The sequence below is a fragment of the Eschrichtius robustus genome, chromosome 2 (genome assembly GCF_028021215.1).
Source record: "Eschrichtius robustus isolate mEscRob2 chromosome 2, mEscRob2.pri, whole genome shotgun sequence".
Lineage (NCBI taxonomy): Eukaryota > Metazoa > Chordata > Mammalia > Artiodactyla > Eschrichtiidae > Eschrichtius > Eschrichtius robustus.
Window position 1 is genome coordinate 78,386,899 of NC_090825.1, and position 13,541 is coordinate 78,400,439.

General features: G+C 39.1%; 1 protein-coding gene across 1 annotated transcript in view; it reads right to left on the reverse strand.

The window, feature by feature from the left end:
- Positions 1-9,500: 9,500 nt before the first annotated feature.
- Positions 9,501-13,541, reverse strand: part of LIX1 (limb and CNS expressed 1) — a 47,252-nt gene continuing 43,211 nt past the window's right edge. The window contains exons 5-6 of the mRNA XM_068533929.1: positions 11,522-11,599; positions 9,501-9,788 (exon numbers count right to left, since the gene is read on the reverse strand). Coding sequence (XP_068390030.1) covers positions 9,501-9,788; positions 11,522-11,599 — 366 coding nt within the window. The remainder of the gene's footprint in view (positions 9,789-11,521; positions 11,600-13,541) is intronic.

A 13,541-nucleotide genomic window follows, 5' to 3' on the forward strand; every position in this document is an offset into this window, starting at 1 on the left:
TCTTTATATCTGTACATTGTGATCTACCTTCTTTTAATGACTGCATAGTACAGGACAACGCTGTCTAAAAAAATAGAATGTGAGGTTCAAATACGAGCCACATATGCAGTATTATATATTCTAGTAGCCACATTAAAAAGGTAAAAAGTAATAGGGGAAATTAATTTTAATAATATATTTACCCAATATATCCAAAATGTTATCATTTCAACATGCAGTCAATATAAAAATTATTAATGAGATATTTTCCTTTATATAACTCTTCAAAATACAGTACATACTCAAGTCAGACTAGCCACATGTCAAGTGCTCAATAGCCACATGCAGCTAGTGGCTGTCATATTGAATAGCACAGTAAGAGATGTACCATGAAGCTATCTAACTAGTCCCCTATTGATGAACTTCCAATATTTACTATTTCAAACAATAAAATAAAAAATATACTTTTGTATATATCTTTGAGCACTTGTAGATATTTTTTACAGAATGAATTCATAGAAGTGAAAAATGCTAGGTCAAAAGGATGGAACATCTCAAATTTTAATAGAGTTGACTCCAAAAAGGGATATTAATTTAGAGTCTCACCAATGGCGTGTGAGTGTCCCTTTCCTCACAGACTTACCAATGTTGGACATTATAGTTCCTTTTTTTGCCAGTCTGATTGGTGGAAATATTGTTTTTGTTTGGTAAGTAGTGAGATTGAAAATAGAATTTCTTCTTCTGTAAATTGCCTTTTGAGCTTGGATTTTTCTCATAACTGAATAAACCTGTCTTCACTTTCTGGGTTAATGGAAGTAGGTACAACCCTTCATTCTGTGTGTCTAGATTCCGGAGACTTCCCTCCTCTTACACAGTGGAGCTCCTCACCATATATATCTGGGAACGGGCAGAGAAGCCCCTGTTCTTCAGCCTGGTGCAGGGAATGAGGGCAGTCCTCAAACTTCTTGTTCGATATGCAGAAATCGACGTTGTTTGGCACAGACACTATCATCCCAAGTTCCCCATTTTTGTAAAGGTTAACCAGAAGCACACAAGGTAACTATTTATCTTTTCTACACCCTTAAGATATAAGAAGCAGGTTTGCCATCAAGGAAGAAAGTCTGGAGCAAAGAGTAGCTTTATTGGGATTCCATGTAAATGAGAAGGCCCTGATTACTACAAAGTCAATTCCCTTCAATTACTTCTCACAGAACTTTAATTCTAAAGTGTGAATTAAGAGTAATTCGAGTAAAATGAATAGAATGTGGATATAGACAACAAATGAGGAGGAAACTGAAGACTGAATCCAGGGAGGACATGCTTCCTCAGGTGAAAAGGGAAAATGAGATCAAGTCAGAGTTGGTGGGGCAGAAACAAGTGGCTGTTTTCTAATAGGTGTGGTTAGTCCTCCATGGACTCACTACCACAGTTCCCAGAGAGCCCTTTTCTTAACAGAATTCCATATTTAACTCAGACATTCCCCTCTTCTAACTATACAGCAAATTGAAACTGGGTTTAGAGATGGAGAGTATGAGGTTTGTTTTGCTTTGTTTTAGGCCATTTATTTTAGACCCTGCAAATCCTACTGTAAACGTGTGTGACACCTGCAATGCCTGGGATGAAGTTGCACATGTGGCGAGACTCAGCTTATTGAAGCCTCTTTTCAGGGGAGTGAGAGCTGAGCCCCCCTGGCTTTTCACAAATGACTGGTAAACTGGGCAAGGAGCTACTGTCCTTGCGTTTCTATGAAGAAAATAAAAAAGGATGCAAAACATGTTGCCAAGAACACTCCGGATGAAGAAAACTTGTCTTAATTTAATTCACTACTTTAGTGAACCCAGTCTAACAAACATCACTTAAAAGGATCTGTCTCAGCCTTTAAGAGAATTTGCTTTGGTGGCCTTGTGACCAAAAAACATTTTTTAAAAATCCAAGAAAAAAAAAAAAAAATCCAAGTGGCCACAATAAACAAATAAATAAAACAAAATCCCCAGATCCATTGAGAGAAGATAAACTGAAAGGGCAAAATAGCTCCCATTTTTTAGTTCATTAAAGTTTCAGGTTGACTTTTCAACTCTCCTGGCAATCTGGTATTTCCCTGGGTCACCTGCGTTTTCACAATTTCCCTATGAAAACCTGCTTGTACTAAGTACCGCCTATTTACTTCCAGACATCATCTAACAGATTAGTACATGGACATAGGGAAATATCCGGGAGATACACAACGGATTGCCTCAGAATAACCTGTTTCCAAATCATTTTATAGCTATCTGCATCATAACCCATGGGTCAGAGTGGAGCCATACTTAAGGTTTGCAAGTTGCTCAGTCATGAGCAGGGATAAACAAACTACCCAGGTCATTGCACTGTCCAGTTTTGCCACATTTGTTTTTAATTGTTGAGACCCACTGTTTTCTTTTCTATTAAAAGCATTAGCAGCCACTGGTAATGAAAGGCAGGGCCCACCAGAAATAGACCAGAGGAGATTTCCTGATTCTCTTGCATAGCAGCAATTCATCAGCACTGAAGGTATATGAAGTGTGGCTGCAGAGTAATGCCAGTGATTAGGCCTCTCCACACAACAGAACTCTTACATATAAATGAGTGCCGTCCCCTTCAGGGCAGTCCTCAGAGAACCTGTATGCTTATTCCAGCGATGTGATTGGTCTGGAAACACTTTTGGATTTCCCCTCCAGGGGAAAATGTTCTTTTGAACATCCTTAATGGTGACAAAATTTGTCCTTTGAGGGTGAATTTGATTTTTGGAAATGGTACAATGTATTCATAGTGAACATCTGTTGTTTTTGGTCTACCCGGAATCCTTTTCCCCAACTAATGGTTGGAGAGACTGCGTTTCTTCTATTGTTCACTCTGTCTCTGAAGGCTCTTGAGGAGAAATAGTTTCAAAAATGCCTTGGGAAATGGCCACATTTTCCCTATATTGGTAACTGAACCCATATTTACCTGAGATGACTACTGCTCCCCTACTAGGTCCAAGTCATTTAGGTGGGATGGCTTCACCAGTAGTTCCAGGGGGGAGACACGTGACTCGGGTGATTGAGTCAACTGAAACACCACTGTGGCACTCGGCTCTGGAATTTGGACTTACACTGCTGGGAAGAGAATTTCTCATTCTGCTACGATGTAAGACTGAAACTGCTGGCCACCATCTTGCTGCTCTATGGGGAGAGAGCTTGCTTAAAAATGGAGCCAACACAAAAGAAAGGAGATGTGAGAAATGAGCAATGATACACATGAATGTGCACATATGTACACATCTATATAATGAGAGAGATCAAGTCCTGGTTTGTGCTCCTGGATCCAGATATACTTGGAGCAAAAACTCTCCTGGGGCTTGTTTATGTCAATAAACTCCCCTTTTTGAGCCAATAAACTTCCCTTTTGCCTAGTAGGTTTGATTTGAGTTTCTGCCTTACTAATCCTGACTAGTGATTCCTGACTAATCTGCTAGAACAGAGCCAGGTCTGATGAATGAATTAACTCCTCAAGCAAGGAGTAAGGAAGGCACCAAGACACTGATGACAAATTTCTACTCAAGAAACATTCATTGAGTACCTGCTAAGTATTAGGCCTAATAGTCAAGATACTGAAATAAACTAGTCAGTTCAGGATGGCAAGGTGCTTTCTGCTGACAAAAGAGATTGACTCTTTTTTCTCTGACAAAAGACTCCATTCCCAAGGAGGAGTTCGTGACAGAAATGTCTCTGGCAAAGACAGCACCCTTGAGCATTGTCAGAGCATGTTATGAGTTTCCCAAGGTGACTAATTTTTAAAGAAGACAACAATTATTTGAGGTTATGAATTCTATCTTCATAAAAATAGAATTCTATGTCCCTCTGTGGTCATACCTCCTGTGGAACATGAGAACACAGGAATTTCTATGTAGGGGGAGGAACAACATGATGGTTAGCACATAATACATAAATTTATTTCAGATTTGGGAAGGACTCCTGAGTGGTGTTAGAGCTTACATTGGAGTGGAAGGAGCAGTGAGTGGGGAAAAATTTAACTCTGTCACCAGTCCTAAGTCTAGTTTTCTTAGCAGCGTTTCTATTGCTTGAATAGGTTTTTCCTCATGTCAGCTTTCTTGGTCTATTCTTAGTATGAAAAGTCCAGGATAATCTAGAGTAATTTTGCTCTGAAGTTAGTAAGGTGAGATTTCTTTGGCTGCAAAGTGTGTGATCCACTCAGGTAAAGAGTAAGTGAATTTACTGAAGGGTGCTTGGGCCAGCAGCTCTCACCGTTTCCTCGTGGGCCTCATGCTCTCAACTTTGACTTGTGTTTCTGCCTCTCCTTGCATCTGCTCTCCACACCAACCACCTCTCCTCTTTCTACGGACCAGCTTCCTCTGCTGACTCATCATTCCTACTTCCTCATCACTTCAGCCTGCACAGCGCTCATGAACATGACCCTTCCAACCTCAGCTCCCAACTTGAACTGCCAAATTCCTTCCATGTTTCTTAGTTCACATTCCCGAGGGGGACAGACTGATCAGTCCAGTTTGTAGTTTTGAGCCAGATTACCCAGAACCACTGGCTAGCTATGGGACATCCATGATCAGGATGGGGCAATGCCATGTGGAGCCAAATGAGAACACCAAAGAAGCAGGAAACTTTAGGGGTATGGATGAGTACAATAATGCAATCCTGTTTCATGTGCTTGTGTCTTTCCCCACAGGACCTGCAAAGTGGCTTAGTAGCTGCCATTCTTAGGTCATCCAATGTTCGTGTTTCTAGTGATACCAATTCTTAGAAATTTTCAAAGTGTTTGTAGGAAAGGCAGGAGAAAAGCACTTCTTCAGTAAGTCAGCAAGTAGAAGAAACCATGATCAGAAGAAGCAACAAGTGATGGCAGGGGGTGGGGTATTATCAAGCTAAATCTTGGGGTGGGGGCAAAGAGAAAATAAGGGGACTATTTGGAGAACAAGTTTGAGACTAAGGAATATGCCCCCAGGAGGTAGGTCCTCAATAATATGCCCTAGACCCACAGCTGCCCCTTATTCTATTCTCCCCTGCCCACAACCTAGAGCATATTAGGTCCCATAAATCAATATTTAAGGTACCCTATTGTTTATACAAGCTAGTCTAGGAAACTGGCCACCATTTATGACCTTGCTCCTATAGAAGAATGCATCCTCAGGATTGAACAACTAACTGACTTACAAATGGACTTGTGACATGTAATTGCTGCTAAAATTGGGAACTGCCTATAAATAGATAGCATTCTGGGACTTTCACTTGGGAACCAACAATCACTAGAGAATCAACAGCTCACAGGAAGAAGTTCTGCTTCCCTTTCCCACAACCTACTTTGCTCCAACGAAGAAAGTGCTACCAGGGTTTAGTCAGGTTTAAAGAAGTGACCTTAACCATGAGCTAATAGAGATTTTCACGGTTTCTAGTAAAGGGATGAAAAGTAATTCCAAATGTTGGAGCCAAAGTGATAAAAAGAGTGGGAGCTCTTTTGGGAGAGAAAAGGCAGCTATATCTCTGCCCCTTCTGCTTCTCTCTAGCTTCCAGGAGGGGTAAAGAGGCAACCTTTCCCTCTCCCCTTTATTCCTTTCTGTGCTCTCTCTGCCAAGAGGCTAGTTATATCAGAAGGCCAGGGCTGTGCTGCCTACTAAAGAATGTGCTAGGTAGCTCTAGGCCAAAAGAACTCAAATTTAAGTGTGATCAGAAACACCTGGTGGAGAGGTAAATAATCCAGACTCTCTCCTGGAATTTGGCCAGCAGGTCTGGGTGTGGCCCAGGAACTTGTACTTTTAAAGGATGATTCTGGGGCAGTTAGTTTGTGTATCGTATTTGTGAAAGAAAGCCTGGACCCTGGAGCAGAATCTGGCTCTTCTGCTAAGGTATGTGTGTTTGTGCGCGCACATGCACGCTTGCTCTGCTTTAGTTCTGGGCTCCAGGAAAGCCTCTTGCTCAAGCAAAAGGTTTTGCTCCTACCTAAATCAGAAAAGCTCAACATTTTGAATTTGGAGCCAATGCCAAATTAAGTAACAGCTCCCACTAGTTAGGCCATAGACCTCTGAGCCAGAACTTCCTGGGTAGAGCAGTGGTTCTCAACCTTGTTGTACATTCAAACTACCTGGCGAGCTTTAAAAAATACTGATGCCTGGGTCCCACTTCCAGAAAGTCTGATTTCATTGGTCTGGATACAGTCTGGACAGTTAGGATCTTTTAAAGCTCTTTGGATATTTCTAATGGGCAGCCAAAGAGAACCACTGTAGTAGGAAAAATAATTTTCATTTTCCTGGAAACCTGGCTAAAAACAATCTCAATATTCGCTCTTTAACATGGTGGACACCATAGAAGAAAGATTGATATTTGCATTTCTGCAAGGTAAAACAAAACAAAACAAAACAGCAACAATATATAAGAGATAATGTCTTGAATAGTGTTTACCTGTAAACATAGTCAAGGATAATAAAAATATTCTTAGTCTGTCTTCTTTTGTCCTGTGGCAAGAAAGAAAGGCATGGCATGATATAACTGAGAACTCTCTGAAGCATTTCAGAGATAAAGTCAACTACAACAATACTCCTGACTTCAAAAGCTTTCCCTAAAGAAACCGAAAGGTGTTAAACCTTTATGTTTTCTCTTTTTCCTGAGACCTAGCTGACCAGATTCATCGTTGATGTAGGTACAGCATTTCAGGAATATCTATGGCTTGATTCTTTTCATATTCTAGAAATAGGTGAATGAATTTAACAGCAAACATATCAATGGACTATATCTTTTGAACAAATGGACAACCAAATTCTGATCATTAGAGGAACAATGACTTTATTAAATCTGTAATATTCTAACATGTTCACACAAATTTAGTGACTAGTTGGCTTTAAGCTGTTTTTTTCATAACAATCTGGTGTATTGGGGTTTTGTGAGAATTGAACTATCTCTTGTCAAAATACAGTGCAATTCTGTATTTAAGGATGATGACATTTATCTTAGAGATAGGTTAATGGGACGATGTCTGAGTTGATTGGATTCCTGCTGAAAAGCTTAAGAAACTGTAAGTATGTGCTCAAAATTAAGAGTTCTAAACTGGGGGTCCTTGGACAGAGCAATCTATGGATTTTGGGGAGGTCCACATACGCTCTGAAACAGTTTGTGTAATTTTGAATGTATACGCTTCGTTCTATTTTCCTAGGAGAAGGTCCATAGCTTCTATCAGATTCTCAAAGGGTTTATAACCACAAAAGGTTAGGACACATAGCTCCATATATTTAAATAGAGAATCCTCCACTCTAGGCCCCTTCAACACAGTGTGCTATTGAGAACAAGATATAGAAATTGAAAAATAATAATAACCTACTTTGCTCTTCAACCCTGCTCTTCTCAGGGCCAGGATTATAGACATTTATGTGATGTACTGACAGCCGTTAGGTCTTAGCTGAAACTGATTTGCGATAAATGAGCATCAAAGAGAGCAGCAGTGGCAAAGATTCTGACTTTTGCTTCTTTTGCTGAAACTTCCCTACCATTGCAGGAAGAGTGGGCAGTTTTGACCAGCCAGGAAAAGCTGATAGTGGCCAAGACAGAACCTCTGCTTTCAGTGTACAGAATGGGTACAGTTTTCTAATTGCAGGGCAGAGAATACATTTAATATTTTCCCAGCTGATTCCTGTTCCTGCATCTAATTAGATGGTGTCAGCTTGAGGTGGTCATTGTTAAAGGCTGCAAATGCAGTACAGATGTACCTACCTTTAATCACACCCAACATGGGAAGTTGTGGCTTTTCTGAAATGATAATGACTTTATGAAAAAATTACTTTAAATAGGAAGTAATTTAATTTTAAAATTTATTCAAATTATAAATATTAATTCTAATTCCCATTCAGAAATTTCTTCTAGGTGACGTTTAGCCTCATTACGGGGAGAAATGTGATTTTTTTGTTAAAACAATATTTTAAATAAAATTTATCTAATATTATATAGCATTACTGTTTCAAGACATTTGAGTAGGGCAGATATGTAGCTAAATTTTCCCTGATGTGAAAAATATGATGTATGAAGTTAATTTTTTATTAACAAGGCTAATTCCAAAATATATGCTCAGTATATAGTACTCAGTATACAGTTTTATGGGGATTCAAGGAGTGACAATTAGCACTGTAGATATTTAGATATGAAGCTAAACTCACATTTTTGTAAACTTTAATGTAATTATAATGGTTTTAGCTTTCATGAAACAATGTGCATTTGCGTAAACAAGAAGAAAAGGAAACCTTATTTAAAATTGAGAAAACTGTTTTCTTAAATTTGAATTATTGTAGTAAATGCAAGATAATCCTTTCCATGTTAAAAATAGGGAAATACTTGTAAGTGTTTAAAATTGACACTGCTGCCATTCTTAAATCTGAGTGACCAGGAACCATCTAAAAATTGGTTTGTATTTGCTTTTGGTTTTCTAATCTGTTGATTGATCTGAGCCATTTTGAAAAAGAGATGGCAATGTTTTATCCCTTCTTTAAAGAAGATTCCAGTCATTTAAAATGAAAAATGACACTACGTTTGAGCTACTGGTGGCTTAAGTTCTTGAACAATAACAAAGACAGCTAATAATTCCTTTTCTCCAATGCATGAGAAATAAATCAAATGTGAATATAAGCATTGTTAAATGCTAATGATTTTTCAAAATGTTTTAACCTTTGAAATGCCAGTAACTTTCTCCATTATAGATATATGACTGAGGTGGCAGAAATAAAAATAAATCAATTCATCTATTTGCAGATTAAAAATGCATATGACTGATTGCAGGACTCATAAAAATTGGACATTAATTCTTCTTGAGGAATACAAGTGAGGGTACTATCCTGGGTGACATTTATCCCCATATGGAAGAGTGGATTGAAAAAAATTTTTATTACTATGACATTTTAAGCCACATTACATTTATATAGTATTTTCATACTATTACCACTTCAAAATCTTTGATAGTGGGATGTCCAGATAAAATCCTCACTGAAGTTTTGGATTACACCTAGTAGAGTGTAAGTGATCTTGTAGCTCACAAAGCTTAGGAAGAAACTCTGACCCCTGGATATTTTTTAAAAGAATCCATATTGTTTATTTAATCCCAAGTATTTTTTAATTGCTATCATGCTACTTTCCCCAGTCCTGGCTGGTGTTCTTTTCGGGGATGCTACATTGACCCATTCTTTTAAACAACATATATAATCTAGCAAGGCACATGTCAACAAGGCTTCAGGTTGAAGCCAGGCCTGGGAAATATTTTTCAAGCAATCCTGTCTCCATCCTTTCAGTCTGAGGTGGAACTATTTAGAGTGTGATGGGAAAATTGCATTGAGTGACATGTTGGGTCCTGTAAGGGTCCTGCTACTCTGAGATTCTATGAATGGAATGGGTGGGGAGAATTAGTACAGCCTTCAGGCAGCATCTATAGCTGCTAAAGCCTCTGATGACCTCCTTCAATGAGCTTCCTAATGTTACAGTCCGGCCTCTGCCCGCCTTGGGGGCAGCTGGGACCTGGCCTTGTTAGTGATAGCTGCAAAGGGCCGTGAGGCTCAACTGATCATCACTGGGTGAGGAAGTGTCAGGATCACTGTAGATCTGAGTCAGGGCTAAACTCAGGATTTCTTTCTTTTCTTTGTAAAAACGTAGTTCTTGTCCTGCTTTCCTGGCTTCCTCCAGCTCCCTCAGGGCCATGCGTAGCTCTTGGGAGAGAATTCCTGGTGACTCCCGCTCCTTCATGATCCAGTCCAGGGCCATGTGGCTGCGCATCTTTTCATCTAGGGAATACTGGGAATAGTAGGAGATGACTTCCTGGGAGCCAAGAAACAAAGTCCAGAGAGTCAGTAAAGAGCAACAAAGGTACCCGGGCTCATGGCCTTCTGACGCCTCATTTCCTGTGCCTCCACCACCCCACACACACCCCCAGGGGTTCTACCAATAACCAGACCTCTCTGATGTTCACAAACCGAAGCCAAATCTCAGGACATACCTCTTAAAGGAAATAGAGGGCTCAGCTGGTACACAAAGTAGGGTCACTCCAGGTTGAATCAAAACACTACCACCAGGAATGACCCAATAATGTTCACAGAACAGAGCTCTGACCTTGCTAGAAAATATGTCTTCCTTTGAAAATGCATTCCTATAACAATTAGTATGAACATTATCTCATTCATTGAACTCTTCTGCTCAGCATTATCTCCTTTGGCAAGATAGAGAGGGAAACAATTATATGGAAGGATTCGGACAGAACTGGGTTTGGTCACACCCATTGCAGAAAGCAGGGAGCTTTGAATCAGGACAAGACTTAGACACCAGGAGAATCAACTTCCTAACTGCTATGTTGTTAGCATAAGGAAGATGACAGACTGAATGGCTCACAGAAACTATGGGAAGAACTTTAAAAATGTATTATGGAATATAGGTATTATCATCATTGATATCATAATGGTACCTTCATGTACATTGTCTCTCACTTTCTCCAAATAATTAAAAATTTGTCACTGTCTGTCAATTCTCATGTTTAAAATTTGCCAATACATTGTAACATCATGTATAAGTTTGATGGATGCACTTTAAGAAGGTCTTGTGGAGTGGATGCATTGTTTATTTTTATTTTCAAGAACATATGGTATTTATTTATGACCTTAACAAATTAAAAACAATCATGGAAAAGTGTTTATAACCAACCCAGCATATTTCAAAGGCTTTTTATTGAATCAAAGGAAAAGAAAAAAAATAGCCAAAGCCATTGTCAGCTACTCATTTCTTTTCCATCTTTGACATTTTGAAAGCCAGGCTTTCTAAGCAAAGAACAACTAAAAACTCCTGGGGCTGCAGTGCATGGAAAACTCTTACACCCACCCTCATATTGCTGACTACTAGAGGCTCTGTTCCTCATACAAATTCCTGTTAGCAAATTCTCAAAACAAACTACCATCTTCGAAGGCTAATGGGGTAAAGGAAGAATAAATCTTGAGGGATAGCAGGTGAGAATCATTAAGTGCATGGGAGGGGGGTTGTCTTTGCTACTAAAAAAAAGGGAGAAGGGTGCTTTTTATAGGTAGCAAAGAAATAGTGAGACCCTGTCTCTGAAAATTAAAGAAGAAACTTCCAAACCAAAAAACTGGAGTGACTGAAATACCAGGTTGTCCACCTTTATAATCATTTCTGTTGTCCCTTAAGGACAGTTGGTGGGGATGAGAAAAATCCTCCTGCTACACAATCAACTCTACCAGAAGCAGTGCAGACTCACATTTCTTTCTGCCTTGAAGCGTGGGAGAGGGCACACATTCCAAGCAGGCAGGACAGGTGCATAGAGTAGATTCAGTATTTGACTTAGAAACTAAGTCTGTCTTAATGATCCCTTCATTCTGGCCTTCAGTACAGGTATCTAACTCAGTCCTATGCCCGGCCAACATTCTTCTTAGTGTAGTGTGCATTTTTGGTCAGTCCCTGATGCAACTGGACTGATGTATATCCTGGAAGAGGACAAGCCGTCTGCTCAGTCCATACAACGCAAACCTGTTTTTATTGGAAAATCTCACCTGTCGGGAACACTTTGTTTCACGAAGGGCTTTTAGGCTTCCATTCCAGTGCAATAGTTGGAAAATGGTCATAAGCTCCTATAAAACCCAAATACCTGTCATTAGTCTCAAAGCAGAAATGTGAAGGAAAATGTCTCAGTGATTGCTGAGCAGGGCATAACTCTGATCCCCAACTATATTGGGGAAATAGAATATACAGTGCTGTCAGAACACTTTGAGACTTTTCAAATACCACAATCCTAGGCTTTCGGAGCATTTTTCCTTCCCTCCCCTGCTATTTGGCACAAAGTATTAAATAATTGACAAATACCTTTCAACATTAAAAATACATATGCTCTAACAATTATACACCGAAGAAATTATGTAAATATACCAGCACATCTTAGAATAATGTATAGGCAAGGCTATTCATTGCATCACTTTTTAAAATTGCCCAAGACTGGGAATATTTTAAATGTTCATTTTTAAAGGAATGGTTAAATAAAATATCATCCTAAAGTGTAGCAGAATACGGCACCCCCAAATATGCCACTTGGGTATATTGATAATTTTGAGCTGTAAATACTTAAAAAACTGCAAAGAGGCTTTCTCTGAACTCCCCTTATCTGCCTAAAGACAGATCCTCCAAAAGGAACACAGTTGTCATAAATCCCCTCCCCAAGAGTTGCATCAAGCAGGGAAGATTGACTCTTATCACAGAAGTAGAAACTAAAGTCCATTCCACACCCAGACAAACTTTGTCACAAACTATCATAGCTCCCATCAATTCTTCTAAGGGCCCATTCATCTTTCTTAAAGATTATTTAAGGCCTGAGAGGCCTATATCCCCTCTCCCCTTTCCCTATTAAGATGGTATTCAATCCTGAATTCTAAGCCACCTTGTGGAGGTACTCATTTTTCCTTGGGTACCTCTCACATATACATGAAGTGTACTTCTGTTTTTCTCTTCTTCATCTGTCTTTTATTACAGGGGCCTCAGCTAAGAACTCGGAAGGGCAGAAGGAAAATGATTCTTCCTCCCTACAACACATTCACCCTACCAAATACGCTGCAATCACAAAGCATGAGAAGGCTCTCTAGTTCTAATATAAAGAGTCTCTATGAGGTGTTGTTAAGTTAAAAGCAAAGTGTCCAACATGTACACTGTGTGCTACTATTTGATTAAAAAGAATAGGAGATGCCTATAAATATTTGCTTATAAACTCCTAGAAGAGTTCTGGCAAGATACAAAAGAATCTGGTAACATGAGTTGCCTCTGGGGAGAAAAAAGGAGGGAGACCTTTCTCTGACATTCTTTGTATCTTTTGAATCATGCGACAATATTACGTATTAAGGAAAACAATTTAAATGTAATGGACAAACATATAATGGACAAACTACAGAAACTGTAAAAAAACCCCTAAGTTTATAAATTCAGTCAAGAAAATGCCTTAAAATATGGACAATAAGGTTGAACTGACATTAAAACTCACCCATAGTTTTCACATTCAATGGCTAGGGCTGAGCACAGCATTAAGCCTTTCTATTGGCACCATCCTTTCCCTGCATGACACCCAGGGCAAGCTAATGTGTATTCAACATACTGAAGATTTTATTTTCCTAATCGTATTAGGATTAGCAGTCTTCCATTGAAGTTACCTGAATTTTTTTTTTTCTTTTTTGACCAGAGAAACATCTACTGTGGATTAGTAGTACAAACCACAACCACATAATTATTAGAAAATAACAATACAATTAAGGAACTTCCTGGTCATGAAACTAGTTATGAAAACTTAACATTTAGACAGATGTCTTATGCCCATTCAAAAAAAGTGGACTTTTATTGTCTTTACGTCTGCTTGCTCTGGAAAACGTTTTCACTATGAAAATCAGGAGACGCAAAGTCACTCTGAGATTCCAGTTATCTTAAAATTATGAGGTAAAAGTTAAAGTGATAAGATCATCAGAAAAAATAGCACTATTCTCACGTCTAGAACTGCCATTAGAATGTAATGCTTTTCTTCTTTTCAGTTTGGGATAC